At 43.4% G+C, this 27,370-nt stretch overlaps 2 protein-coding genes across 4 annotated transcripts in view; both read left to right on the top strand.

The window, feature by feature from the left end:
• gpbp1l1 (GC-rich promoter binding protein 1-like 1) overlaps positions 1–5,784 on the top strand; it is a 95,794-nt gene extending 90,010 nt beyond the window's left edge. For both annotated transcript variants that reach the window (XM_043699127.2, XM_043699128.2), the window contains exon 12: positions 4,934–5,784. In XM_043699127.2, the coding sequence (XP_043555062.1) occupies positions 4,934–5,089 (156 nt within the window). In that variant the 3' untranslated portion in view covers positions 5,090–5,784. The remainder of the gene's footprint in view (positions 1–4,933) is intronic.
• A 144-nt stretch (positions 5,785–5,928) lies between these two features.
• The window catches only part of ccdc17 (coiled-coil domain containing 17), a 130,709-nt gene continuing 109,267 nt past the window's right edge, over positions 5,929–27,370 (top strand). The window contains exons 1-3 of one of the 2 annotated variants that reach the window (XM_043699126.2): positions 5,929–6,660; positions 7,136–7,372; positions 21,343–21,501. In XM_043699126.2, coding sequence (XP_043555061.2) covers positions 7,154–7,372; positions 21,343–21,501 — 378 coding nt within the window. In that variant the 5' untranslated portion in view covers positions 5,929–6,660; positions 7,136–7,153. The remainder of the gene's footprint in view (positions 6,661–7,135; positions 7,373–21,342; positions 21,502–27,370) is intronic. The other variant, XM_087990575.1, reaches the window with a different exon arrangement.

The raw sequence follows: 27,370 nt of genomic DNA, 5'->3' as shown, positions 1-27,370 counted from the left end.
TTATTCAATCACCTTAAAGCCAATTTGCATTGAAGAAAAGTACATCATAGCAGAACCAACTGTCGGCTAAAAGCGTCATGCGTGATATTCATCATAACTGTGGTGAAATGGTAGCAGTAGAAACTACATTTTAATTTAACCTTGTAACCTAATTAAGACTCAAGTGGCCTCAGTTTGAGTCATGAGTAGAATGCTCATCTTTAATCCACAAATTTTAAGTTGCATTCCAGGCTTTTTGCACTTAATCCAATCTTGGCACTTTAATATAGTCCTACAGGAGAGCACTACAGTTTGGAGGGTATGGTTATTTAGATAAGAAGTGAAAAGAAATCTGCCTGAGATTGACTATCTTGTTTGTTGGTCTTTGATAGCGCAATTGGCTGTTCGATAAGAACAAATCCTCAAACTGTAATTAATTGTAAAAGTCCTAAAAATGTGAAAATGTAAGTTAATCTTGTTTTTCTTTCCAGATTCTATTCCCCACACCCTCAAAGCAACTAATCAATCAACCATTTTTCAATATTTTGGGAGATCATTTCAAAATATTTCAATTTTTTGATTAAATTTAGAATCCTATTTTAATTAAACACACCTAACTAATCTTATTAGAATTAATCTTAAATCTGAAAAGTATTTGATCAAACTATTTCTGTGTTTTTTGCTATGAAGGTTAGGTATTTAATACCAAGCTGTTGAATACAGATATTTTTTTATCACATGAATGGCTCAGTGGTTAGCACTGCTGCCTCATAGTGCCAGGGACCTGAGTTTGATTCCACCCTCAGGTGACTGTCTGTGTGGAGTTTGTATGTTCTCCCCTGTCTGTGTGGGTTTCTGCCGGGTGCTCCGGTTTCCTCCCACATCCAAAGATGTGCAGGTTAGGTGGATTGCCCGTGCTAAATTACCCATAGTGTCCAGGGATATGCAGGCTAGGTGGATTTCCCATGAGAAATACAGGTATAGAGTAGGGGCCTGGGTGAGGTCGTCTTTCGAGAGTTCCTGTGAACTCGATGAGCTGAAGGGTGTTTTGGAGTCTACGGTAGTGTAGGTCTTGCTCATGAAATAAGTTCCATGTTAATATGTTTCCCCTAGGTATTCAATATACATCATATCATGAAGTACAGTGAAACTTACAATGATTGCATTTTAAAAACATGTATGGCTTGGCTGATATAATCTTCCAGGAATTATTTTACTTGACAAACCACTTTACCAATCTGAAAAGTGTTGTAGCTTAGGGATAATCTTCACGTAAAATAACTTGATGCTGTCGTACACATGAAGACATTGTCATTAGATCCCAGAGTGCTTCATATCCATTAACTACTTTTGAAGTACAATCATTGTTGCCAAATGTGGCAGCTCATTTACATTTAACAAAGCCTGACAAATCATAAACTAGAATCGCCAGATAATCTTTTAACCCCTTGCTTAACAGAAACCAACCTATCTTCACCTTAAAAGTATTCAAGGTCTCTGCTACTGCTATTTTTTCAGGAAGAGTTCCAAAGACTTATGATCCTTGGAGAAAAAGGATTGCCTCATTTCTGTAAAATGGGTCATCCCTGTTTTTTAATCAGTAAGCCTTGTTCGAGATTGCCTCATAAAAGGAAAACTTCTTGCCACATCTACCCTGTCAAGAAACCTTGGGATTTTATGTTTCCACAAAATCATCTCTTACTCTTCTAAACTACGTTGAATACAAGTTTAACTCATCTAATCTGTCTCATTAGACAACTCTGCTCTTACAGAAATTAGTTTAGTAAACTTTCTCTGAAGTGACTCTAATCAAGAACATTTACAGCATTCCTTAAACTTGGTGACCAGTACTGTACACAGTCCAAATGCAGTCTAAACAGTGCCCCTTTTAACTGTAGGATAACTTTCAAATATTTGTATTCAATTGCATTTGTAATAAATTATAACATTGTATTAGCATTCCTAATTACTTGCTGCACCTGCTTACTAACCTTTTGCAAGTCATGCATGAGAACATCCAGATCCCCTGCTTCTGAGCTCTGTAATCTTTCACCAGTTAGATAATGTGCTTTTTTGTTCTTCCTGCCAAATGGGCAATTCAGAGATTCCCACATGCCATACTCCATTTGCCATATCTTTACCCATTCACCTAACCTATCAGTATATTTTTATAACCAGTTTGCCTCATCACAATATATTGTCCTACCAATCCTAACATTATCATCAAATTTGTCAGTCATACCTTCTGTATCTTCATCCCAATTATTTATATAAATTGTAAACAGTTGGGGTACCAGTTCTGATCCCTGTTGCACACCCCTCATTATATCTTGGCAACCTGAAAATGATCCATTGATAGCTATTCTCTGCCATCTGTTAGCCATTCTTGTATCTCTACAACATGGGTTTTTATTTTACGCATTAGCATTCGCTGTGGAATCTTATCAAAATGACTTCTGCAAATTTAAGTACAATACTTCCACCAGTTACCCTTTATTCTCAACATGTTTTATCTCCGGAAAGAATGCCAATAGATTGGTTAAACATGATTTCCCTTTCACAACACTATGTTGACTTTCCCTGATTACCTTGAACTCTCACAGGGTCTCTGCTATAACTTATTTAATAATAACTTCTCACATTTCCCTTTAACAGATCTTAAACTAACTAGCCTGTAGTTTCCTGCTTTATATCTTCCTTTTGGAATAAAGGAGTTATATTTGTATGGTTCCAATCACAAAGAACTGTCCCAAAATCTTGGGAGTTTTGGAAAATTAAAGCAAATGGAACAACTATCTTACGAGCCACTTATTTTAAGACCCTACAATGAAGTCCATCAGAACCCAGACACTTGGGTACACATTGCTTGTCTCTCCAATTGATTTGTTTTTCTGCTGTAGTCAGATTCCAAGGTCTCTAGGTTTAAAATTAATGAGTTATCTTCATGAATGCATTCAGTGCTTTATGTAGCACTGTGACATATTTCATAAAGTGGAGCACCCAGGTTGTGATGCATTAATCTAAGCAATGATTGAGATTAGGTTTGTTGTCTTTGCTTAGTACACATTGGACCTACTTATGAAATTTAATCAGTCACCTTTTTAAAAGGTTTTACGAACCCTCTTTCTTTGAAAGACTCGTTCACCAAAACTCCCCAAGTATGGTCTTTGCCCTCCACCATTTTAAGTGACCCACAGTTTTACTTTATAAATCTTTCCAGTTTACAGTCATACATTAACTACGCTTTTTCTTCTTTTCTATACATTAGCTATCTTTTGATTATCATTTTGCTAGTGAGGTCATAGCACAGGTCAAAACACTGAACTAGGCATGCCAGCCAGGACCAGGACACTCTTGACATTGTAGCTTACACTGATTGAAGAAAATCTCCAATAGGTACAAATTTGTTTTTGCACAATATTTTGCACCCTCCTTCTAATATCTTAGCAATGACAATGTACACGCAGAGCAATTAGTCGTCTTTTGTATCCTCTTTGACTTTTCAAGTGAAGGATTGGAATCCCACAGTTAGAGAAAAGCTCAGCTTCAGTGAAGACTGAAGTCTTTGCTTACTGCAAATTTGACTGTCCTCTCACCTTGAGCCTCCGTTTCACAAAACCCCTCAGAAGTCATCTGGTCTCCAAGGTGATGATGTGGCACCGTTTGAAAATAAGCACACAACAGTCTTCATTGCCATTTTACAGATGGAACATATTTGGTGCTTCCATTGGATATAGTTTTACATAAATGCTTACAATCAACCTGTGCATTGGTTTAATGTAGATCAGGGCTTCCAAAAGTGGACTTCCAATTGGGAAAAATCTGAAATTTTGGGATGGCAAGCTCTGAAGCAGCAGTACTTAATCTTCCTCCCTGCACTTACCCCTGCTTTAAAAGGTCTTTTTCTCCCCCAACACTCTTAGAAGGGCTAAAACTATATCAAGTCTCAAAATGGAGTCACGGTAAGAAGTTGGGAAGTATTGTTGTAGGTGAAATTTTGTTAATACAACCATATTGCCACCATGAAAAATTATTGGGAAGCTATTTTACCAAATTCTCATTACATATATTGCACTGAATTCGAGTGTATCTATGTTAATTTGGTATGATGCAGTTTTGCTAAGTTCAATGTGATAACAGTGAACAATACCAGTTTCAACCATTTTTTAGCTATCATGTTGTCACCTTTTTGAAAAGTCTCAATCGGTTTTGGTTCCATTGTCTTCTACGGTGTTTTAAGTTTAGTTTGTTCTGAAATAAACAAGCAAAGTTAGACTCATTCCTGGTTTCAAGTAGCGTGACTTTAGTGAGTGAGCGGTCTGTTGTTCTAAAGGCTAATTTTAAATCTTTGTCTGAATTGTTGCACTGCCTGCTATACAAGTTTTCCATTCCAAGTTTGATTTTGTTTCAATGTCTCCAACATTTGTGTCCCAGAGTCTTTTATGGTCTCTCATCCCAAATATTGAGCTCGTTCAATTCCTGTTCCCTTATCCTAAAGTCTGAAAGCTGAAAACATGAATAAGACCAGTACTCAAATAGTTTTGTCACTCACATTCACTAATTCTGAGACCTCACCATGTTTACAATGCACAGTCTATGGCCATGCAATTCTACTCCAGACTTACTAGAGCATCGTGTTAATTCCAAGCTCTTCCTGGATATGTTGCTTCCTTTGATGGCATCCACTGCTTCCTCTCTTCCTTGCCACAATGTAATTTATGAGAGGTGATAGTTTTTCTTTCTCCATCTTGAAGACTGAGGCTGACTGCTTGATTTGACTATATCTCCTTTATAGATAGAAATAAATATTAAACAATTTATGTAATTTTCTTTAGGTAAGTAGTCCAAATGTATCAGACCTTTCATTTTGATGCAGTTAATGGAGTCAATTGTGATTATTTCCCTGCTATAAACAAGACTGTGGCTAATCTGAAATCTCTCTCATTCTTTATAGCTGAAGAAAAATGGCTTTAGGAAAAATGGTTTTCAATTGAAGAACCGGTGTACAGCTTTACATTTCACCGACTGGAGAGGCTTTTTCAATACAGGACTTCATGAAGCATCAGATTCTGAAACTAGCAGTAGTACCAATTCTGATGATGACGCTTAAATTTGGTACAAGTGGAATTCACGTTAAATGTTTTCTTATAGCTGGAGGACTAAACTTACTAAAGCTCTTTTGGCACACAGAGTTATATTTTTCCATGCACAAGGGAGTTGATCATATCCCAAAGAAGAAAATTTGCTTGTTGAGCTTTTTTCTTTTTTCTTTGACCAGCTGGTCCTGTTGAACGCTTCGTAGAATGAAATATGAGTCAATAAAGAAGAAAAGGGGCAAAACACACTGAGTAATCACTTGCAAGGAAAAAATTGGTTTTTTTTTTTGAAAGCTTGGAAAAAAGCATTTGCAGACAATTAGTAGGAATAGCAGTATGATAGAAAAAGCAGTGTAAGAGACAAATTCAAAATACTGATGATAGTTGTCAAGAATAATGCTAACTACATATGTTTTTCAATGTCGTGACATTTAGAGAAAAGAAAGCAAGATTTGTCACCAGAGGTTTATCTCCATTTCTTTGGTACAGTTGTAAAATATTCACAATAGGAGCTTTGAGTTCTTCAAACAGCCTTGATATTCAGGGTGGATTGTAAAATATAAATTTTGTGAAATTTCAAAGATTAAGATTATTTTGATAACGTTATTTACAAATTTAAAAAAGTGGCTATCACATATGAATATCTGTAAGAGGAAAACTACTGCATTAAAATAACTTGGAATAAATATTTTGCATCAGTTTGCCAGAATTGTTGATGTTGTAATTTTTGAACTATTTGTTATATTTTATGAATGGGATGTTTATAATCAAAACATTTACTACAAGGGACAGCAATCTAAAGTTTAAACCTAAGCTGATAGTCAGCCAACTATGCATAAATATAAATGTTCCAAGATCATTAACAGTGGCCTGTTGTTCAAAACTGCTGTCTGCAGCTTGGAAACAGAATTTGCATCAGGAATACTTGGCTTACATTTTCAGCTTCAGTCATAGTGTGAACTGGGAGCTGGCAACAGTCCACTGTCTCTTTCACAAAGTCATTGAGGCAGAACTTGATATGGGGTTCTGTGTTTTATACATGAAAGAGCTGAATAAATTCAACAACTTAAAATCTAGTAGATAATCTTTGAAAATAATTTGATACCTGGCAGTCCCTCTTTAAAGGCATCTTTTTTAGAGAGCTTGAAGGTAGATTTGATTCTTGGATCAACCAATGGGGGGTAGTGAACAGTGCAGCAATTGCTGAAGTCTTTTGAATACCTTATACCTTATTTTCTGTGTTCTGTAAATACTAAATCAAAATACTGTGTTCTAATTCTAAATTTAAGTGCAATAGGCAATATGTGATTTTCTTTAACAAATGCAGCAAAAATGACATTAATGTGCTGAAACATTGTTGCACACAATTCAGTAAGATGACAGTGCCCCTTTAAAAAGTCATTTTAATTTTTCAAAGATTAACTTGTCATATCAGAGTGCCCTGCCCTCCTGCAGTTTCCTAGCAACAATCAAAGCGATCATTCAAACCAAACAACTGACTGCCTCAAAAAATGCAAAACAACTGAATAGGATATACATTTTACAAAATGTAAAATACACAACGTTTTGATCACTTCAGTAACAGGTTTGTTATAAAAAAAAGTTACAATTGACATGCTTCTGAAGAAAAATGATTGTAATGTATTTTGTGTATGAGGTTTTTGCAATGTAATGGTTGTTAAGGATTTTGAATGTTGACGTTGTCAAGTTGACATCTGAAGACAATTTAACACCTTGTTAGAGTTAATTGTAGAAACTGTAAGTGACATGTTTGTTTTTGTTACTAAATATGTTGATGCTACTTTATGTATTTTGGTTTATTCATTGGTTGTGGGAAAGAAACCAGATATATTGGAAATTTAAATCTTTAAATGCTGCGAGAAGTAGAATGTCTCCAGATCAAAAAAATTTGTTAAAAAGTAACTTTCTGTTTAAAAGAGAAACATGAATCGATGCTTATGGTAATATGTCCTGTTAATTGTTGTGAAAATTTGATAACTTACCTGTAAATGTACGGGTATTTGAGTTTGAATTATACCAAGTTTCTGTTTCAACTGAAGGACTTCGCCGGCTTCAGTATGGATGTTGGGAATTTCCATTGTGACAATTGTAATATGAACTTCAGATCTTTAGCACTATTAGAAAAACACAAAGACAAGTTCTGTATTGGCAGTTATGCTGAAGATTCTTACTTATTAACTGCAAAGTCAAGAGACTGTCAGCCTAAAACTCCTGGACATGGAATTAACAGATTGAGGATAAATGATCCAAAAGAAACAAAAACTCCATATAATATGGTAAGCATAATATATGCCTGGATGTTTGATCTATACAGGTAGGTTTTGGTTGAATTCTGGTTTACAAATTTTAAATTCTTATGTTCAAACAACTTTGAAGTTTTGATCATTCTCTAAACCTTTTGTGCATGTCTGATGGCCATGTGTTCTCAATTTCTCTTTTTAGTTTGTGTCTTTTTTGTATATTCTTCTTTTGCATGCATCTGTCTTCTTACAGATTTGTCACTTTGTTTTCTGTTTTGAAAAATACTTCACTGTGAGTAGAGAGGTTGGTAATCACAGATAGAACTCCTATTAACAGGCCTAAAATGATTAATTGCATACAATGAGAAAGGACCTCCTAATTAATTTATGCATAAAGAAAATTGATCTCCGATGGCAGACTGCCAGTATAGATAATCCACCAATTATCCAAGGTTTACAAAATATGGGAGACCATAGAAATCTTCAAAAGAGCTTTGAAACAATGATTTAAAAAATTTCCAGTATGAGTCATAAGGAATGTAGTGTAACTGAAGTAAATGTTGGAATAGTAGTAGCTTCAAAACATAAAGTGTGCAATGTACAAAACAGTTCATGGCTAGAAGTTCATGTTAGAAAGCTATATAGTGTGCAAACTATTTTACATCTCACTTGGATGTGTGTTCCACTTCTTGTGCAGTGGATTTCTCTCTATTTAGTGTCTCCTATTTGAAGACTCTTCAAATTTAATCTGAGTTATTATCTTACAATGGCAATGCATTAATGTACTGTATGCTGAGGATTAAAAGAAGGTAGGTGGTCTTTTACATAGTGAGCTCATGCTTCTATTCAGCTCACTTGAACCTATTACACTGAAGAATCTGGAAATTGTCGAATCATGGAGCTGACATTTATGTTCAAAGTGATGAAGAGGATACAAGGTGGAAAGTCCCAAATGTCACAGTAGTACTGAGCTCGAGGCTAAAATTAATGCTTTGAATGTACAGACTCATATCCCACCATGGCAGCTAGTGAAATTTAAATTCAATTAATATGTAAACTCCATTACTAAATACGGAATTCAAAGCTCATCTCAGTCAAATTGACAGTGACCATGCAATGATCAGAAATTCTCTTTTAAACCTATCTGGTTCACTACTTCCCTTTTGGGAAGCAACTCTGTAATTTTTAGCTGGTTTCTGGTTAAATAATCATCCAGTGCCACCTTGAATGCCACAAATGAAACTGTCTTCAGCACACTTATACACAGAGCATTCCAGGCTTGAACCACTTGTGTGAAAAAGATTTTTCTCACATCATATTTGTTTGATGTACCAATCATGTTCATTCTGTGCTTTCTCATTCTTTATTCTCATAAGCAGGAGTAGTTTGTCCCCAAGTACTCTATCCATCCCCCTCATAATTTTGAAAACTTTAGTCAGATCGTCTCATGGCCACTTCTGACATGAAAATGGTTCCGATCTTGCCAATCTAACCTCCGAATATCTTCTGCAATCTTTTTAATACTTTCACATTCTTAAGTGTGGTGTCCATAACTGTACACAGTACTCTAGCTGAGATCGAATATATGTCTTCTAGAAATTCAGCATAACTTTCTTGCTCTTGTATTCAAAGTTCAGTATGCTTACCAGTTGGTCTCTTCACCAGCCTTGTCACCTTGAGTGATCTGTGCACATATGTACCCAGGCTGCTCTGTTCTTGCACACCCTTTAGAAGTGTCCTTCTTATGTTGTATTATCTGTCTTTGTTCTTCCTAGCAGAATAAATCATCTACTTCTCTCTTGCTCCATCAACTTGTCTTGGCCTGTTTTGAAGTTTATCATTGTCCCAATGGTTTGCAGTGTTTCCAAGTTTTGAAGCATCTACAAACTGGGAAATTGTCCCTGATCTAGATGAGTCATATGTGTCAGGAAAACCAAGAATTCCTAATGCGGACTCCTGGGGAACTCCCCCACAACCTTTCTCCAGCCCAAAAAAATGCCCATTGACCATTACAGTCTGTTTCCAACCATTTATTCAGGTTTGTATTCATGTTGCAATTGAAAGGTTTGTAATTGCTGCACTTATTCTCAGAACCTTTATTGAAGAAGAGTGTAATGTCTATGATTCTGCCGTCTTGTGGCATCTCCCAAATGCAGAATTATTAAAAGATTATGGCCAATACGTCCACTACTTCCACTCCAACTTATTTCAGTATACTTCAATACATCTCACGTGGTCTTGGTGCCTTGTCATCTTTAAGTACCAACAGTCTATTGGACACACCTTATCAGTTTTGAATCCTTCTCGTGACAAGGAGTGGCTATCACACTCCGATTGCTACTATGCCCTTTTTAATGTTAGGAAACAGCTGGCAGAAGATTGCAATCATGGCTGCTTCAGAAACCTGACAAGTCTGTCATCGTGCAGAACACTGGGGGAGACAAACAGTGCCCTCTTTTTCACAACAGTCAATTGCCCTAATCTGTGATTGAATGCCCAGTGCAGACGGCTGCTTTTGTCAACTCCTGTGAAACGCTAAGCACTGCTCTTCTCAAGGCCACAAGAAACTAGAGTTTCAAACTACAGCGCAGTCCATCACACACAACAGCCTTTCATCCATTCACTCCATCTATACTTACCACTGCTTCGGGAAAGCAACCAATATAATCAAAGATCTCTCCCACCCTGGTTGTACTCTCCTCCTCCTTCAGGCAGAAGATATAAGAATTTGAATACGCGTATGAATAGATTCAAGAACAGCTCCTTCACTGCTGTTATCAGTCTTCTGAACAGACCTCTCAAATGTTCTGATCTCTCTCTAAACCTTCTCTGTGGTTGTAACACTATTCTGCAGTCTGTTCTGCTACCGTCATGCACTTTTGTATGATCTAAATGTACAGCACCGTAACAGCCCCTTCAGTCCAACTCATCCACGCTGACCAGATGTCCTAAATTAGTCTAGTCCCATCTGCCAGCACTTGGCCCATATCCCTCTAAAGCCTTTATTTTCGTATACCCATTCAGATGCCTTTTAAATGTTGTAATTATACTAGCCTCCACCACTTCCTCTGGCAGCTCATTCCATACATGCATCCCCTCTGTAAAAAAGCTCCACTTTAGGTTCCTTTTAAATATTTCTCCTCTCACCCTGAATTCATGCCCATCATGATTTTATAAACCTCACCCCTCAGTCTCAAATTTTGACCATTTCTGTTTCATCGACTAACCTGGAAATGAATTCCACACCTCACAATTCCCTCTGAGAAGGAGGTTCTCCTGCCTTCTGATCTGATTTATTTCACTGAGTCTTGTATCAGCCCTCCTGCCCCTGCTCTCACCCACTTGCCAAACAGAGTCGACTTCTATATGCATAGTGCCATCCTTATACTTCACAGGAATGGTAGTGAACAATTGTCATGAGAGCGATAAATCAAAATATATCAAATATGTAAATGTATAGTTGAGATGCCGGGTACGTCGGATGCAGAGTAAGTGATTGTTTTAAGATAGGAGTGTGCGGGGTTTTCATTTGAGAAGGTAGGTATTGGATCTGGTGGGAAGGGTGTCCAGTCTGATGGTGTTTCTTGGTTTGTTAGCATTGTGTTAGACTTAATTATGAGCTGTTCCAGCATATGAAGTTATGGTCACTTACATACTCGAACATCTAAATTTCTCTGCACCTTGGAATTCTGCAGTTTTCCATTGAACAATGTTCTGTAATTCTTCTTGACAAAGTGAACACTTCTCTGTATTCCCACATTTCCCTCTATCAGCCAGATTTTTGCCTACTCACTGAACCTATTTATCCACTGCCTAATGTCTACTTCAAGACATACTTTTCTGCCTGTCTTGGTGTAATCTGCAAATTTCATACTTTGCTCTCCTCCTCTAAGCCATTGAAAGTTGAGGCCATGGCACAATCTCCTGTAGGACTCCACTCATCATAATCCTGCCAGTCCAAGATTTATTGGTGCATACTTTCTGGTTTCTGCCAGTCAGCCAAACTTTTCCACAATATCTTTTGTGATACCTTATCTAATGCCCTCTAGAAATTCAAGTCCAGGCTCTGGCTTAGTACAGAAACATGGAAATTAGGAGCAGGAGTAGGCTATTTTATTATGATCATGGCCGATCATCCAACTCAACAGTCTGTTCCCACTTTTCCTGCATATCCTTTGTTCTTTTTAACCCCAAGTCACATTTTCCAACTCCTTTAACTCATGCAGTGGTTTTGACCTTGACTGCTTTCCTTGAAAGTGAATTCCACAGACTCACCACTTTGGGCGAAGAAATCTCTCCTTTTTCAAACCTAAATGGTTTACCCCATTTCCTGAGACTATGACTCCTCCACCATTGAGAACACTCTTCCTGCATCTTCCCTGTCCAGTGCTGTTAGAATTGTATAGGTTGCTATGAGATCCTCTCTCATTCTTCTGAACTCCAATGAATATAATCCTAGCTGATTCAACCTAATTTAATTGTTTTAAGTTTTGTCATATGTACTCAAGTACAGTGAAAAGCGTACAGTGTTACCACACTCAGCACCATCTTCGGTATGAAGGTACTTCTCCTCAATCACCAGTCTTGTTGCCTTGAATCAATTTTATAAACCTTTGTTGCACTCCCTGTGTAGCAAGTATGTCCTTTCTCAGATGTAAGAGAACTGCACACAGTATTCCAGATATGGTCTCTCTCTATGGCCCCAGTATAATTGCAGCAAAACATTCCTGCTCGCATACTTAAATCATCTTGCTATGAAGGCCAAGATACCATTTGCCGCCTTTACTGCCTGCTGCACCTGCATGCTTAGCTTCAGTGACAGGTGTACAGGTTCAGTTGCACATTCCCTTCTCTCAATTTATAGCCACTCAGATAATCTGCCTTCCTGTTTTAGCTCTCAAAGTGGCTAACCTTGCACTTATCCACATTGTACTGCATCGGCCATGAACTTGCCCACTCATTCAGCTTGTTCAAATAACACGGAAGCATCTTTGTATGTTCCTCGCAGCTCAGCATCTACCCAGCTTTGTGTCATGTGCAAATTTGGAGATATCACATTGCTGCCACTCTTTGAATCGCATTTCCCATGTTACTATTTTCCTTTCTCTTTGTCTCGGTTTGTTGATGTGTAGCATCTTTCCCATATTTAATCCCCGGCCCCCACTATTTAGTTTAAAACTTTCCTCGTTCAGTGGTTCACAAGAATACTGGTCCTAGCTCAATTCAGCCATAAATCATCCCAGTGGTACAAATTGCAGTTTCCACAGTCCTGATGTCAATAGCCCACAAGCCAGAACCTACTTCTCCCACACTGGTCTTTAAGTTACACATTCATCTCTCTAATTTTATACACCCTATGCCAAATTGCTCACAGCTATTTTATTATGATCATGGTTATAATTCAGATTATAACCTTTGCGGTTATGCTTTTGAATTGTGTGCCCAGCTTTTTCTGCAGCATGTTTTTCCTAGTTCTGACTATGTTGGTACCTACGTGGACCACAACAACTGGAACCCAGTGAAAGTTACTTCAGTACCGTGAGCAGGTTCCGGAACCCTGGAACTGAGCTGGCAACAATATTGTCTGGATTCTCACTCTTTACTAAGAATTAAATCAATTCCCCTCACTGTACTGTCTACTACTCCATGCCTGATCCTTCCCCTACTTGAGTGGCTCCCTCTGCCATGGTGTTATGTTTGGTTTACTCATCCACCTTGCAGTCCCTTGCTGTCATTCAAACAGACTGAAATAGCCTCAATCCTATTGAACTATTGCAGAGGCTAACACACTTGCCCTCTGGTTCACCTTGTCTGTCTCACTTAAAGTCACACTGTCCTGTCACTGACTAAATCAGAAGTCTCTAGGCTAGGTGGTATGACTGTCTCCTGGTACAAAAATTCCAGGTAATTTTCCCCTGCAAGGAGTGTCTGCAGTTCAGCCTCTGCCTCAAACTCTGAGTCAAACCTACTTGAACTTCAACCTTTGACCCAGATTGCATTGGTAGCCAGAAGATCCCCACATGCTACAGCTTTGACAAATCCAGCCTGCTATCATTAATCCATTTTAGTAATTATTTAGCTATATTACTCAAATATGTATGTTTTATATAAATTTTGAACGTGACCACAAATTTGTTTACTATATTAAAACATTAAGAACAAAAAAGACCTTAACAATGTTCTGAGGAAGGGTCACGACCTGAAACGTTAATGCTGATTTCTCTCCACAGATGCCGCCAGATCTGCTGAGCTTTTCCAGCAATTTCCCTGTTTTTGTTAACTATGCTCACCAAACAGCTAGCCCCTTTCTCATTAAAGCAGTTTCCAATTCCAGTCAGTTCCAATATCTATAGACTTTGTTTTAGAATGTAATGAACTCTGATGTGCTTTTGTTAGAAGTACATTGACAAATTCCTATGAATATGTTCAAGTGAACGACCATCATGGTAACCAAGTTATAAAACTAAAACCTATGGTCTTTCAAGGCATGTTTTGTTCTGGAATCTGACTTGTCCAGTATTAACATTAGCTGGGATCATAACAATTTGTCAGCTCACTTAGTTGGCATGTTGAGGGAACTTCCTAACTGAGTATATAACCAATATATTGGAATGAATCAATAAAATGTGTTGCTTTTGAATTAGCAATGCTTGAAAATGTTTGCTGTACAATTGTAACAATCACAGAGTATGCTGGAGAAACTCAGTAGGTTTGCTGGCATCTGTGACGTTTTGGGTCTGATATGGCTTCAGAACAGAAAGGTGTTGGAATATTGTAAGTCAGTTTGTGGATCTGTGCAACATATTAAGTCATATTGACTTTTCCACAATGTGATGGAAAGTATAAAATATGATCAAAAATTTAAGAATTTTTAATAGGCCCGATAGAGAAACATTGCATAACCCGATAAGTCCTCAGACTCAGATTTGGACACACCATTACCTCAGAAGATTTGCATCCCATCAATCTGGCTGAGTTTGTAACTGAATCTTAAGGTGTTTGAGCACCAATGCCAAATAACTTAAAATCTCCTCCTCTCCATTTTACTGCTATAGATGACAATCCAAACTCTCTCCTCTTTTCAAAGTGGGCAGTCACAGAACTCAGCTCAGTCTTGTTGACCATCATTACACTCTTTGCTTGTACAGAGCCTTTGCGGACAATGGGAAAGAGCAGCGCACAGAATTCCAAGTTGGTTGCATATGTTCAAGATTGTCCAAGCATAATGCTTACTTTGCTGCTCCAGAAACTAAGTAATCCAACCAGCAGTGTGATATGAAAGCTTCAACAGGCCAAGTAACTTCGTATGCAATTTAAATTTTAAAAAAACTTCTGAAATAATGAAAAAATGATTATCCTGGTCCTTGTGGGAGCTGGTGGTCAGATAAATTGATTTAAGAGAATGAAATAATGATTCTCAGCTTTATAAAATCATAATGCAAGTTGTTTTGTTCAAAGTCTGATTTTCTTTGACATTATGGAATGAAAACATGTTACGAAGTGATAAATGTTTTGTTTTAAGACCTGTTCAAGTGATAATATAGTTGACTGCTTTGTAATGGTATATAAGCACCTGGAACTTGTAAAAACTACAATGGAAACCTACTATCTATTCTGTAAACACAATGAAATATTGGTTTCTACAATGATTTCTAGCTTTAAGCCTGAAGCTTCTGTGAATCATGTGATTGCGGAATGTGGGAAATGGGCGATAGATGTCAACCAGAGTGTAAAATCACTTGCAATTGTTACAATAAACTTGATCCATTGAACCTTGGGGTACAAAAGGTCCAGTACATCTATTCTATGAAAAGTAAATGAGAAGTGCGCTTTGAGAATCCTAATTAGAACTGGTGATTTTTAATTTTTTTCCATTTATATTGGTCAGCTATCCCAATTCTTCTAAACTGAAAAGCTGAACTACTGTCCTATTCAGTCTACATGACCTCTCATTTTAGAATTGACTCCCTGTACAACATCTCTCTCTTAATCTTTGAAAGCCAGCAAGTGACCTGTTGACAGGCCTTTGTCTTTCTACAACTCACTAACATGTTTGTGAGAATTTGTGAACAATTCCAGTTCCTTAGTATGATTAATGTTTGGAAGGAAATAAAAGGACAAGAAGGTTTTAATAGATTATCTGTGGTTAAAGATGAATAATCCAGAATGGCAGAAAGTATTCTACTTTTGCTTCTTTTGAAAATCAGTCACACAAATGATCTTTTAGGAGAAAGTGAGGACTGCAGATGCTGGAGATCAGAGTTGAGAGTGGGGTGCTGGAAAAGCACAGCCAGTCAGGGAGCATCCAAGGAGCAGGAGAATCAACATTTCGGGCAAAAGCCTCATTCCTGATGAAGAGCTTTTGCCCGAAACATCAATTCTCCTGCTTCTCAAAAGCTGCCTGACCTGTGCTTTTCCAGCACCCTACTCTCTACACAAATGATCTTGCTCATTCTGAAGATATACACTTAGTGGCTGGATTCAAAGTGAGGTCAGTTACCAATGTGTTGTGAAGACTTGTATTTTATTAGTCTTTGGTGATGATCTACGATGCTTCTCCCCTTCCCCCCCACAGTGGGATTCTGGTGGCATTGTAAGGGACTGATTAAGGGTGGGGGTTTCTTATCTCAAAACATCCTGGACATGATTGACACTTTTTTTTTAAATGTATTCATTGGATGTGGGTATTGCTGGTTATGCCAGCATTTATTGCAATCCCTAAGTCACCTCAAGAAAATGGTAGTGAGCTGTCTTCTCAAACCTTGCGATCATGTAGTGTAGGTACACCTACAGTGCTTTTGGGGAAGGAGTCACAGGATTTTGACTGACAGCAAAAGAATAGAAAATGTGGTGTGGCTTGGTGGTGATCATGGGGTTTGTATGCATCGACTGCCCTTGTCCTCCTTGGTGGTGGAGGTCACAGGTTTGGAAGGTGCCACAGAAAATGGTTGAGATAAAAAAATATTGAATGTTTTCAAGAAAGAGTTAGATTTAATTCTTAGGACTAAAAGGATTAAAGGTCTGGAGAGAATGTGGGAACAAGGTACTGACTTGGATGATCAGCCATAATTATATTGAATGGCACAGCAGGCTCAAGGGTTCATATGCCCTATTCCTAATCCTCTTTTCTATGTTTCTGTTTAAGCAGCCTTTGTGAGTTGTTCACTATATCTAGTAATTGGTACACACTGCAGCCACTGTGTGTCAGTGGTGGAGGGAGTGAATGTTTAAGGTGTCAGATGGGTTGCCAGTCAAGTAGATTGCTTTGTCATGGATGATGTTGACCTCCTTAGACGTTGTTGGATATGCAGTCATCCAGCCAAGTGGGGTTATTCGATTGTACTCTTCACTTGTTGAGGACTAGTTTTAAGAAGGGGCTGAGTTACCTACCACAGAATTTCTTATCTCTGACCAGCTTGAAGCTATAGTATTCATACAGCTAGTCCACTTCAGTTTCTAGTCAATTGTAAGAATGTTTTAATGCGGGGTGGGTGGTGGTAGTGGTGGTGGTGGAGGAGGAAGAGGAGGGGTGGGTGCAGTGATGGTGATACATTGAATGTCAAGGGATAATGGATGGATTCTGTCTAGTTGGAGATGGCTTTTACCTGGCACATGTGTGATATGTTGTCGACTGTTATTTGCAATTTATCAGCCAAACCAAAATGCCTTTCAAGTCTTGTTGCAATTAGCCATGGTTCCGTATCTGACAGGTGCTGAACGTTGTGCAATCATCACTGAGCTGCCCAACTTCTGACCTTACGGAATAGGGAAAGTTGTTGATGAAACAACTGAAGATGGTGAGGTGCTCCTGCAGTGATGTCTCTGGAATGAGAAGTTCTGGGAAGCACAGTTATCTTTCTTTTTGGTTAGTTTGACTCAACAATTGGAGATTTTTCCTCTCAATTCCCATTAACTTCAGTTTTGCTAGGGCTGCTTGATGCCAAGCTCAGTCAAATGTGGCCTTCATGTCAAGGGCAACAATTTTCACTTATCCTCTTGAATTCTGTGTGCTTTTCCCATGTTTGGAACAAAGTCAAATTAGGTCAAAAGATGAAATGGGTGCTGTAGAACCAAACTGTATGTCAGTGATCAGTTTATTAAGTGCTGTCTGATAACATTGTCTATGGTGCTTTCCATCATTTTTTTTCATTAAGATTACACTGATAGTGCAGTAATTGTTTGGACTGAATTTGTCCTGATTTTCTTTAGACAGGGCATGACCTAGAAATTATCCACATTGCCAGGTAGATTCCTGTGTTGTAACGCCACTTGAACAGCTTGTCAAGGGACACAACTGGTACTGGAACAGAAATCTTCAGTCGTTCTGAAGTAGAATGTTATCAGGGCTTCCAGCCTCTGTGGTATCCAGGCCTTCAACCATTCTTGCTATGGAGCAGGGCCAAATATGACATCATGATCTGCAAAGCTGTGTGTCGACCTTCAGAAGATTCATCACATTCCCCCCAAAATAGTATTATTTGAACACAAAGGGCAATGAAAGTAGAAATATGAAGCTTTATATTTGACTTTTAAACATTTAGCACTTATTGCTATCCTTGTTGTAGTCCATTTGGATGCAGAGCTCAATTAAGCATATCAGAAGGATAATCTGTGTTGATGAACATGACTGAATTCTTTTCAGAAGGGTTAATGAGGATAGTGTATTTGATGAGGTTTACATGGATCTAGGTATCACTTGGTAACATATAAACAGTGGTGAACGTGCATCAAAAATGTAGTATTCCAACTTCAAAATATGTCTCTCAAGCCTTTTCGAATTTTGAAATACTGTCAAATGAAAGCAGTTCATGATTTTTAAGTTTCGCATATATGAAAACCTTTTAATTTACAAAAACAAAAGCAAATACACTGATGATCACTTATTGAATGGAAACAGCAATACGGTCTGCAATAAAATTAAAACATTTTCTTTTGAGATATTTGGATATCACTGATGTTCTCAAATGTTGCACAACAATATTTACTACTTTCTGCGTACAGTCTGTTCTGCTATAACACCTATTTCTTCAACGAAAATTGGCTTTAACGCAATTGAAGAATTTAGACCATTGTTTGTAGAATGCGAACTTACCCATATTGGCTATGATATGATTCAGGCCCCACTAATTTGGATGGTGCGGCAAATTATGCAATTTTCTTATAACGTGAGATTGCACTGGAACAGAAGTATGCATTATATTAGTACCGACTGAACTTGATGCTTCCTGCTGGCAACATTTCTTGCAGTATCATTCATTCTTGAAGACATTTGTCGACAATAACGTTTCCCTTAGTTTGATATTGTTACACTCAAGGAGAGCTGCCTTTTCACTTATTAGGGAAAGTCAACTGAATATTTTCTTGGTAAAAACAAGGACTGCAGATGCTGGAGATGCCAGAGTCGAGATTATAGTGGTGCTGGAAAAGCATAGCAGGTCAGGCAGCACCTGAGGAGCAGGAAAATCGACATTTCGGGGAAAAGCCCTTCATCAGGAATAGCTCTACTCCTGATGAAGGGCTTTTGCCCGAAACGTTGGTTTTCCTGCTCCTCGGATGCTGCCTGACTTGCTGTGCTTTTCCAGCACCACTCTAATCTAGACTCTGAATATTTTCTTGACTGACTTGATACAGGTCCTTGTGGCATCAGTGATGCATACAGAGTCATAGAGGTCTCCAGCATGGAAAAAGACCCTTCGGCTCAATTTGCCCATGCCACCCAGTTTTCACAATTTAAACTAATCACATTTACCTGCATTTAGTCCATTTCCCTCCATACCTATCCCATCTGTGTAGTTGTCGAAATGTTTCTTAAGTGACAGAATTGTATTCGCTTCCACTGGAAACTTCCATTTGTATTCGCTGCTTCTGGTAACTTGTTCCATATACACATCATCATCTGCGTGAAAAAAATCTATCCCCCCTCCCACCGACTCTTCTGAATCTCTCCCCTCTCACCTTAAATCTATTCTCTCTAGGTTTACCCACCCTTACCATGGGGAAACTGTGTCGGCTATCTACCTTATCAATGCCTCTCATGATTTTATATACCTCTGCCAGGTCCCCATACACTCTCCTACCCTCCAGTGAAAAATAGTCCCAGCCTATCCAACCTCTCCTTGTGACTGAGATCTTCCAGTCAATGTAGCATCCTACTAAATCTTTTCTGCACACTTTAATGATGGCCTTTCTATAGTAGGAGTTCTGAAGATGGGACACTGGATCCGAAACACCTCTAAATATCATCCCCTGATATAAGCTCTGAAGCACTTTATTTCTCCAACAAGGTCAATACTAACATTATCAGGATAATCTTCCATTTAATGTCTTCACCCAGTTGTTTTTCTGATGTATCTAAACCAACTAAAAATTTTTTTAAAAACTTTATTTGATACAGTTGAATAGATGAAAGGCCATTTCAGAGTCAACCACATTGCTGTGGATCTCAAGTCACATGTAGATCAGACTAGGTGACGATGGCATATTTTCTTTTCCTAGGTCATTCATGAACCAGATAGGTTTTTAATGACAATTGGCAATGATTTCGTGGTTACCATTAGATGAACTTTAAGTTCTTGATTTATTGCATTCAAATTTTGCCATTTGCCATGATGGAATTTAAACCGATGAACCCAAAGCATCAACCTGGGTCACTGGATGACTAGTCGAGTAGCAATTCCATGACATATCAACAGACCTCACAGAGTGTAAGTGTGTTATGCAGCATCCTGAGGTCAGGTTTGAAACCATTGCCTTGAAATATTAAAGATTTGGCAACATACTGATTTTATTGAGGATGCAGCTACATTTTGGCTGTTTGTGATATAATGTTATCCACCACCAAAATGCAGGAAAATGATAACTTAAAGCATGCAGTACTAAGTAAAAGAAGGAAAATGATTAACCAAAGCTGAAAATAATTTTCAGTTAATCAAGTTTCTGCTGAAAATACTGCTGCCCAACGTAGATGAGGACCTGATGTTACTTTGTGAATGATTTTCCATTGTGAATTCCTCCCTATGTACCTGATCACAGTTTTGTTCCAGAGGTCCCAAATCTACTTCCCTTGTTAGAAAGTGTTTCTGCATACTCTTTGACTATACTGGTCTAGTGGCACAGGGAAGCAGTGACTTTGCTGCTTGGCTGGGCTGCAGCTTTCCATTCCCATTCCTCAAGACCCTGCACATTTTATTCTTTGTAATTGCTTATCTAATGCCATTTGAAAGCCACATTTAGGCACTGCCTTCTCGATCCTAATCACACTGCATTAAAAAGATTGTAACATCACATTGCCTCTGCTTCTTTTGCCAGATAGCTCAAAATCCTTGGATTCTCTGCCCTTCTGCAAATATGAATAATTTTTCTGTGTATGTATTCTTTCGATGTATACTGTTTCATGAATTTGAACACATTGACCAAATCTCTTTTCAACTATCTTTGGTGATGCTGGAATTGACGTGTCTCATCCTTGCCACAATTCCCATTCTATCTTCTCTCATGCCTCTGAAATTGTCACGTTTTCTGAATTTGCGTAGGTAATGGAAATGCAAGAAGTGTACACAGAGACTGCAAACTGAGGTGCATAATATTACTGTGTGTATGTGGTTCAGTGTGCATCACAAGATATTCCTGAAATACTAACCTCTAATTTTGGCTTTCATCCTAATCCTAAATGAATTTGAAGTCACTTCAGACTGTTTCTAAAGGGTATATATCTAAACTACAAAATAGGCTCTCAGTATTAGATTCTAACATTTTGCTCACTGGCTGTGAATTTATATACATATCCAAATTCTCTCACATTAAAGTATGCATATAGAGTCTTGCAATGCAGTACTGTATGTTTACAAAAGTGTTGATTCCCTGTAGATCATTTGTCTTGATGTTCTAACTGCAGAACAATAAAAAGACACCACAAATTTAACTAGTGGATAATATGTTCATTTGATGGGTATTCAAACAGACAAAGAGAGAATCTTTATCCCCTAACATTGATGCTTCATATCTAGGACAATGAAACTAAGAAGGGAAGATTCCAACAGCAACAAGAGGAAGTGAATCACCTTGATATTAATCCACTGACTGAAAGAGAAAGGAAACTCCTGCAGGAACAGCAACCTGAAATTGGTTTGTCTGATGGTCATACCTTTAGAAGATTAACTGAGGAGGTAAGGCAATGTTACATGAATCAATAGGAAACTATATATTAATGAAGGAGGGTGATATGGGAAGAAGTAACAATGAGACTGAAATTAGTGGTGTGTTTACAAATGCTAAAACCTGACTACTTTGGTCACGACAATAAAAATGTTGTAGCTTGATCTTATGAACTGCAAAAGGCAAACAAAATTGTCTCATCCAACTTTCTTCCAGCTAGCACACTTCCAAATCGTTACAAAAAAAAACTGAAGATACTGGAAATCAGAAATTGCTGGAAAATCTCAGCAGGTCTGGCAGCATCTGTGGAGAGACATCAGAGTTAATATCTTGGCTCCAATGACCCTCCTTCAGGGAAGGTGTTCTGAACAAGAGTCACTGGGCCCAATCTTTTAACTGATTTCTCTCTACAGAAGCTGCCAGACTTGCTGAGTATCTCCAGCAATTTCTGATTTTGTTCCAGATTATTACAGTTGATGAAAACGTTATTGTTTTGGTGGGTTGTGTGAATAAACCTGCATCCCAACTGTCTGAGGCAATCTCCCCCACTGTTACATCCAATGAGATGCCTTCCTGGTCTGTTGTTATTTATCTTGCAACTGCAACCATGTAGTAACGGGCCTTTTATATTTTGCTGCACCACAACAGCTTAATTCTACTGATGGTCTTGAAAGGTTATCAGTATTGTATTCAAAGTTATATATGTGGCACCAACACCTTTTTCTCTCTCTCACTTTGTCTCTCTCTGTCTGTCTCTTTTCCCTCCCCAACCCCACTCCATCTCCTGCACCTCTCACTCACACTCTCACTCTCTCTTCTGCTCCTCTCACTCTCTGTCTCTCTCTATCTTGGGCTCTCACTCTCTCCCGCGCACTCTCTCCCGCGCTCTCTCTCTCTCCCGCGCTCTCTCTCTCTCCCGCGCTCTCTTTCTCTCTCCCGCGCTCTCTCTCTCCCGCGCTCGCTCGCTCTCCCGCGCGCTCTCTCTCTCCCGCGCGCTCTCTCTCTCCCGCGCGCTCTCTCTCTCCCGCGCGCTCTCTCTCTCCCGCGCGCTCTCTCTCTCCCGCGGTCTCTCTCTCTCCCGCGCTCTCTCTCTCTCCCGCGCTCTCTCTCTCTCCCGCGCTCTCTCTCACTCCCGCGCTCTCTCTCACTCCCGCGCTCTCTCTCACTCCCGCGCTCTCTCTCTCCCGCGCTCTCTCTCTCCCGCGCTCTCTCTCTCCCGCGCGCTCTCACTCTCCCGCGCTCTCTCTCTCTCCCGCGCGCTCTCTCTCCCGCGCTCTCTCTCTCCCGCGCGCTCTCTCTCCCGCGCGCTCTCTCTCTCCCGCGCGCTCTCTCTCTCCCGCGCGCTCTCTCTCTCCCGCGCGCTCTCTCTCTCCCGCGCTCTCTCTCTCTCCCGCGCTCTCTCTCTCTCCCGCGCTCTCTCTCTCTCCCGCGCACTCTCTCTCTCCCGCGCTCGCTCTCTCTCCCCTTCTCTCTCTCCCCCATCTCTCTCTCGTCCCACCTCTCTCTCCCCCGCCCACCTCTCTCTCCCCCGCCCACCTCTCTCTCCCCCGCCCACCTCTCTCTCCCCCGCCCACCTCTCTCTCCCCCGCCCACCTCTCTCTCCCCCGCCCACCTCTCTCTCCCCCGCCCACCTCTCTCTCCCCCGCCCACCTCTCTCTCCCCCGCCCACCTCTCTCTCCCCCGCCCACCTCCCTCTCCCCCGCCCACCTCCCTCTCCCCCGCCCACCTCCCTCTCCCCCGCCCACCTCTCTCTCCCCCGCCCACCTCTCTCTCCCCCGCCCACCTCTCTCTCCCCCGCCCACCTCTCTCTCCCCCGCCCACCCCTCTCTCCCCCGCCCACCTCTCTCTCCCCCGCCCACCTCCCTCTCCCCCGCCCACCTCCCTCTCCCCCGCCCACCTCCCTCTCCCCCGCCCACCTCCCTCTCCCCCGCCCACCTCCCTCTCCCCCGCCCACCTCCCTCTCCCCCGCCCACCTCTCTCTCCCCCGCCCACCTCTCTCTCCCCCGCCCACCTCTCTCTCCCCCGCCCACCTCTCTCTCCCCCGCCCACCTCTCTCTCCCCCGCCCACCTCTCTCTCCCCCGCCCACCCCTCTCTCCCCCGCCCACCTCTCTCTCCCCCGCCCACCTCCCTCTCCCCCGCCCACCTCCCTCTCCCCCGCCCACCTCCCTCTCCCCCGCCCACCTCCCTCTCCCCCGCCCACCTCCCTCTCCCTGCCCACCTCCCTCTCCCATCTCTCTCTCTCTCCCCCGCTCTCTTTCCCCCCCGCTCTCGTTCCCCCCCGCTCTCGTTCCCCCCCGCTCTCGTTCCCCCCGCTCTCTTTCCCCCCTGCTCTCTTCGCCGCCCCCCGCTCTCTTCGCCGCCCCCCGCTCTCTTCGCCGCCCCCCGCTCTCTTCGCCGCCCCCCGCTCTCTTCGCCGCCCCCCGCTCTCTTCGCCGCCCCCCGCTCTCTTCGCCCCCCTCTCTCTCTCCCCCATCTCTCTCTCCCCCATCTCTCCCCCGCCCACCTCCCTCACCCCCGCCCACCTCCCTCCCCCGCCCACCTCCCTCTCCCGAAGAGTGGGGGGGCAAGAGTGTGGGGGGGGCAAGAGTGGGGGGGCAAGAGAGGGGGGCACTCTTGCACCCCCCCACTCTTGCCCCCCCCACTCTTGCCCCCCCACTCTTGCCCCCCCCACTCTTTCCCCCCCCACTCTTTCCCCCCCCACTCTTTCCCCCCCCACTCTTTCCCCCCCCACTCTTGCCCCCCCCACTCTTGCCCCCCCCACTCTTGCCCCCCCCCACTCTTGCCCCCCCACTCTTGCCCCCCCCACTCTTGCCCCCCCCACTCTGGCCCCCCCCACTCTGGCCCCCCCCGCTCTGGCCCCCCCCACTCTGGCCCCCCCCGCTCTGGCCCCCCCCGCTCTGGCCCCCCCCGCTCTGGCCCCCCCCGCTCGCCCCCCCCTCTTGCCCCCCCCCCCTCTTGCCCCCCCCACTCTTGCCCCCCCCACTCTTGCCCCCCCACTCTTGCCCCCCCCACTCTTGCCCCCCCTCTCTTGCCCCCCCCCCTCTCTTGCCCCCCCCCCACTCTTGCCCCCCCCCCACTCTTGCCCCCCCCCCACTCTTGCCCCCCCCACTCTTGCCCCCCCCACTCTCATCCCCCCCCCCTCTCTTTCCCACCTCCCACTCGCTCTTTGGCTCATTCTCCCTCCCTACCTCTCCCTCCCTCCCTCTCCCTCCCTCCCTCTCCCTCCCTCCCTCTCCCTCTCTCCCTCCCTCCCTCTCCCTCTCTCGCACTCCCCTCTCGCTCGCTGTCACACTCTCTCGGACTCCCCTCTCGCTCGCTGTCACACTCTCTCGGTCTCCCTCTCTCCCTTTCATCCTCACCCCGTCTCCCCTCTCTCCCTCTCTCTAATTCTTCCTCTCTCTCTCTCGCTTTTTTTCTTTCTCTTTCACACTCTCTCTCTCTAATTCTCTCTCACTCTCCCCCACTCCCTCTCTCACTCCGTCTCTCACTCCCACACTCTCTTGTGCACACTCACCCACAACTCTCACTCTCTCTCTCTCTCATTCTCACTCTTATTCTCACTCTCTCACTCTTACTGTCCTATACTTTCTCTACACCCCTCTCTCTCCACCCACCCTCTCTCCCACATTCTGTCTTACTTTGCCCTCTCTCACCGCCCTTCCCCCCCCGACCATCTCTCTTCCCCCCTCTCTCTTCTCCCTCCCCTGTCTCTTGCCCCATCTCTACCCCCCATTTCTCCCCCTCTCTATCCCCCCTCCCCCTTTCTGCCCCACCCCGCCTCTGACTCCCATCTCTCTCCCCCATCTCTCTCTCCCCATCTCTCTCTCCCCCATCTCTCTCTCCCCCATCTCTCTCTCCCCCATCTCTCTCTCCCCCATCTCTCTCTCCCCCATCTCTCTCTCCCCCATCTCTCTCTCCCCCATCTCTCTCTCCCCCATCTCTCTCTCCCCCATCTCTCTCTCCCCCATCTCTCTCTCCCCCATCTCTCTCTCCCCCATCTCTCTCTCCCCCATCTCTCTCTCCCCCCATCTCTCTCCCCCCATCTCTCTCCCCCCATCTCTCTCCCCCCATCTCTCTCCCCCCATCTCTCTCCCCCCATCTCTCTCCCCCCATCTCTCTCCCCCCATCTCTCTCCCCCCATCTCTCTCCCCCCATCTCTCTCCCCCCATCTCTCTCCCCCCATCTCTCTCCCCCCATCTCTCTCCCCCCATCTCTCTCCCCCCATCTCTCTCCCCCCATCTCTCTCCCCCCATCTCTCTCCCCCCATCTCTCTCCCCCCATCTCTCTCCCCCCATCTCTCTCCCCCCATCTCTCTCCCCCCATCTCTCTCCCCCCATCTCTCTCCCTTCCCCCCCCGCTCTCTTCCCCCCCCCCCACTGTCTTCCCCCCCCCACTCTCTTCCCCCCCCCACTCTCTTTCTTCCCCCCCCACTCTTTCTCCCCCCCCACTCTCTTTCTCCCCACCCCCACTCTCTTTCTCCCCACCCCCACTCTCTTTCTCCCCCCCCACTCTCTTTCTCCCCCCCCACTCTCTTTCTCCCCCCCCACTCTCTTTCTCCCCCCCCACTCTCTTTCTCCCCCCCCCCACTCTCTTTCTTCCCCCCCCCACTCTCTTCCCCCCCCCACTCTCTTCCCCCCCCACTCTCTTCCCCCCCCCACTCTCTTTCCCACCTCCCTCCCACTCTCTCGCTCTTTGGCTCTTTCTTTCTCCCTCTCCCTTCCTCCCTCTCTCTCGCTGTCACACTCTCAGTCTCCCTCTCTCCCTTTCTTCCTCTCCCTGTCTCCCCTCTCTCCCTCTCTCTAACTCTTCCTCACTCTCGCTTTCTTTCTTTCTCTCTCACCCTCTCTCTCTCTCTAATTCTCTCTCACTCTCCCCCACTCCCTCCCCCACTCCCTCCCCCACTCCCTCCCCCACTCCCTCCCCCACTCCCTCCCCCACTCCCTCCCCCACTCCCTCCCCCACTCCCTCCCCCACTCCCTCCCCCACTCCCTCCCCCACTCCCTCCCCCACTCCCTCCCCCACTCCCTCCCCCACTCCGTTTCCCACTCCGTCCCCCACTCCGTCTCTCATTCCCACACTCTCTTCTGCACTCTCACCCACAACTCACTCTCTCTCTCTCTTATTCTCACTCTCTCACTCTCTTTCACTCTTTCTCTTACTCACGCTCTCTCCCACACTCTCTCTACACCCCTCTCCCCATCCACTCTCTCTCCCACACTCTGTCTTACTCTTTCCCTCTTTCACCCCCCTTCCCCCCTCAACCTCCTCTTTCCCCCCCTCTCTCTCCCCCCTCCCCTGTCTCTTCCCCCATCGCTACCCCCCAATTTTACCCCCCTCTCTCCCACCCTCTCTCTCCCCCCCCATCTGCCCCACCCCACCCCCTCTCTCCCCTCTCTTCCCCATCTCTCTCTCTCTCTCTGTCCCCTGTCTCTCTCTGTCCCCTGTCTCTCTCTGTCCCCGTCTCTCTCTCTCCCCGTCTCTCTCTCTCCCCGTCTCTCTCTCTCCCTCCCCGTCTCTCTCCCTCCCCGTCTCTCCCTCCCCGTCTCTCCCTCCCCGTCTCTCCCTCCCCGTCTCTCCCTCCCCGTCTCTCCCTCCCCGTCTCTCCCTCCCCGTCTCTCTCTCCCCGTCTCTCTCTCCCCGTCTCTCTCTCTCTCCCCGTCTCTCTCTCTCTCCCCGTCTCTCTCTCTCTCCCCGTCTCTCTCTCTCTCCCCGTCTCTCTCTCTCTCCCCGTCTCTCTCTCTCTCCCCGTCTCTCTCTCTCTCCCCGTCTCTCTCTCTCCCCGTCTCTCTCTCTCCCTCCCCGTCTCTCTCCCTCCCCGTCTCTCCCTCCCCGTCTCTCCCTCCCCGTCTCTCCCTCCCCGTCTCTCCCTCCCCGTCTCT

The sequence above is a fragment of the Chiloscyllium plagiosum genome, unplaced genomic scaffold, assembly GCF_037043375.1.
Source record: "Chiloscyllium plagiosum isolate Xiang-an unplaced genomic scaffold, Cpla_swu_hap1 HiC_scaffold_9, whole genome shotgun sequence".
In the NCBI taxonomy this organism is placed as follows: Eukaryota; Metazoa; Chordata; class Chondrichthyes; order Orectolobiformes; family Hemiscylliidae; genus Chiloscyllium; species Chiloscyllium plagiosum.
Note: the sequence above shows the minus strand (reverse complement) of the source record. Positions and strands in the feature narration are given on the sequence as shown.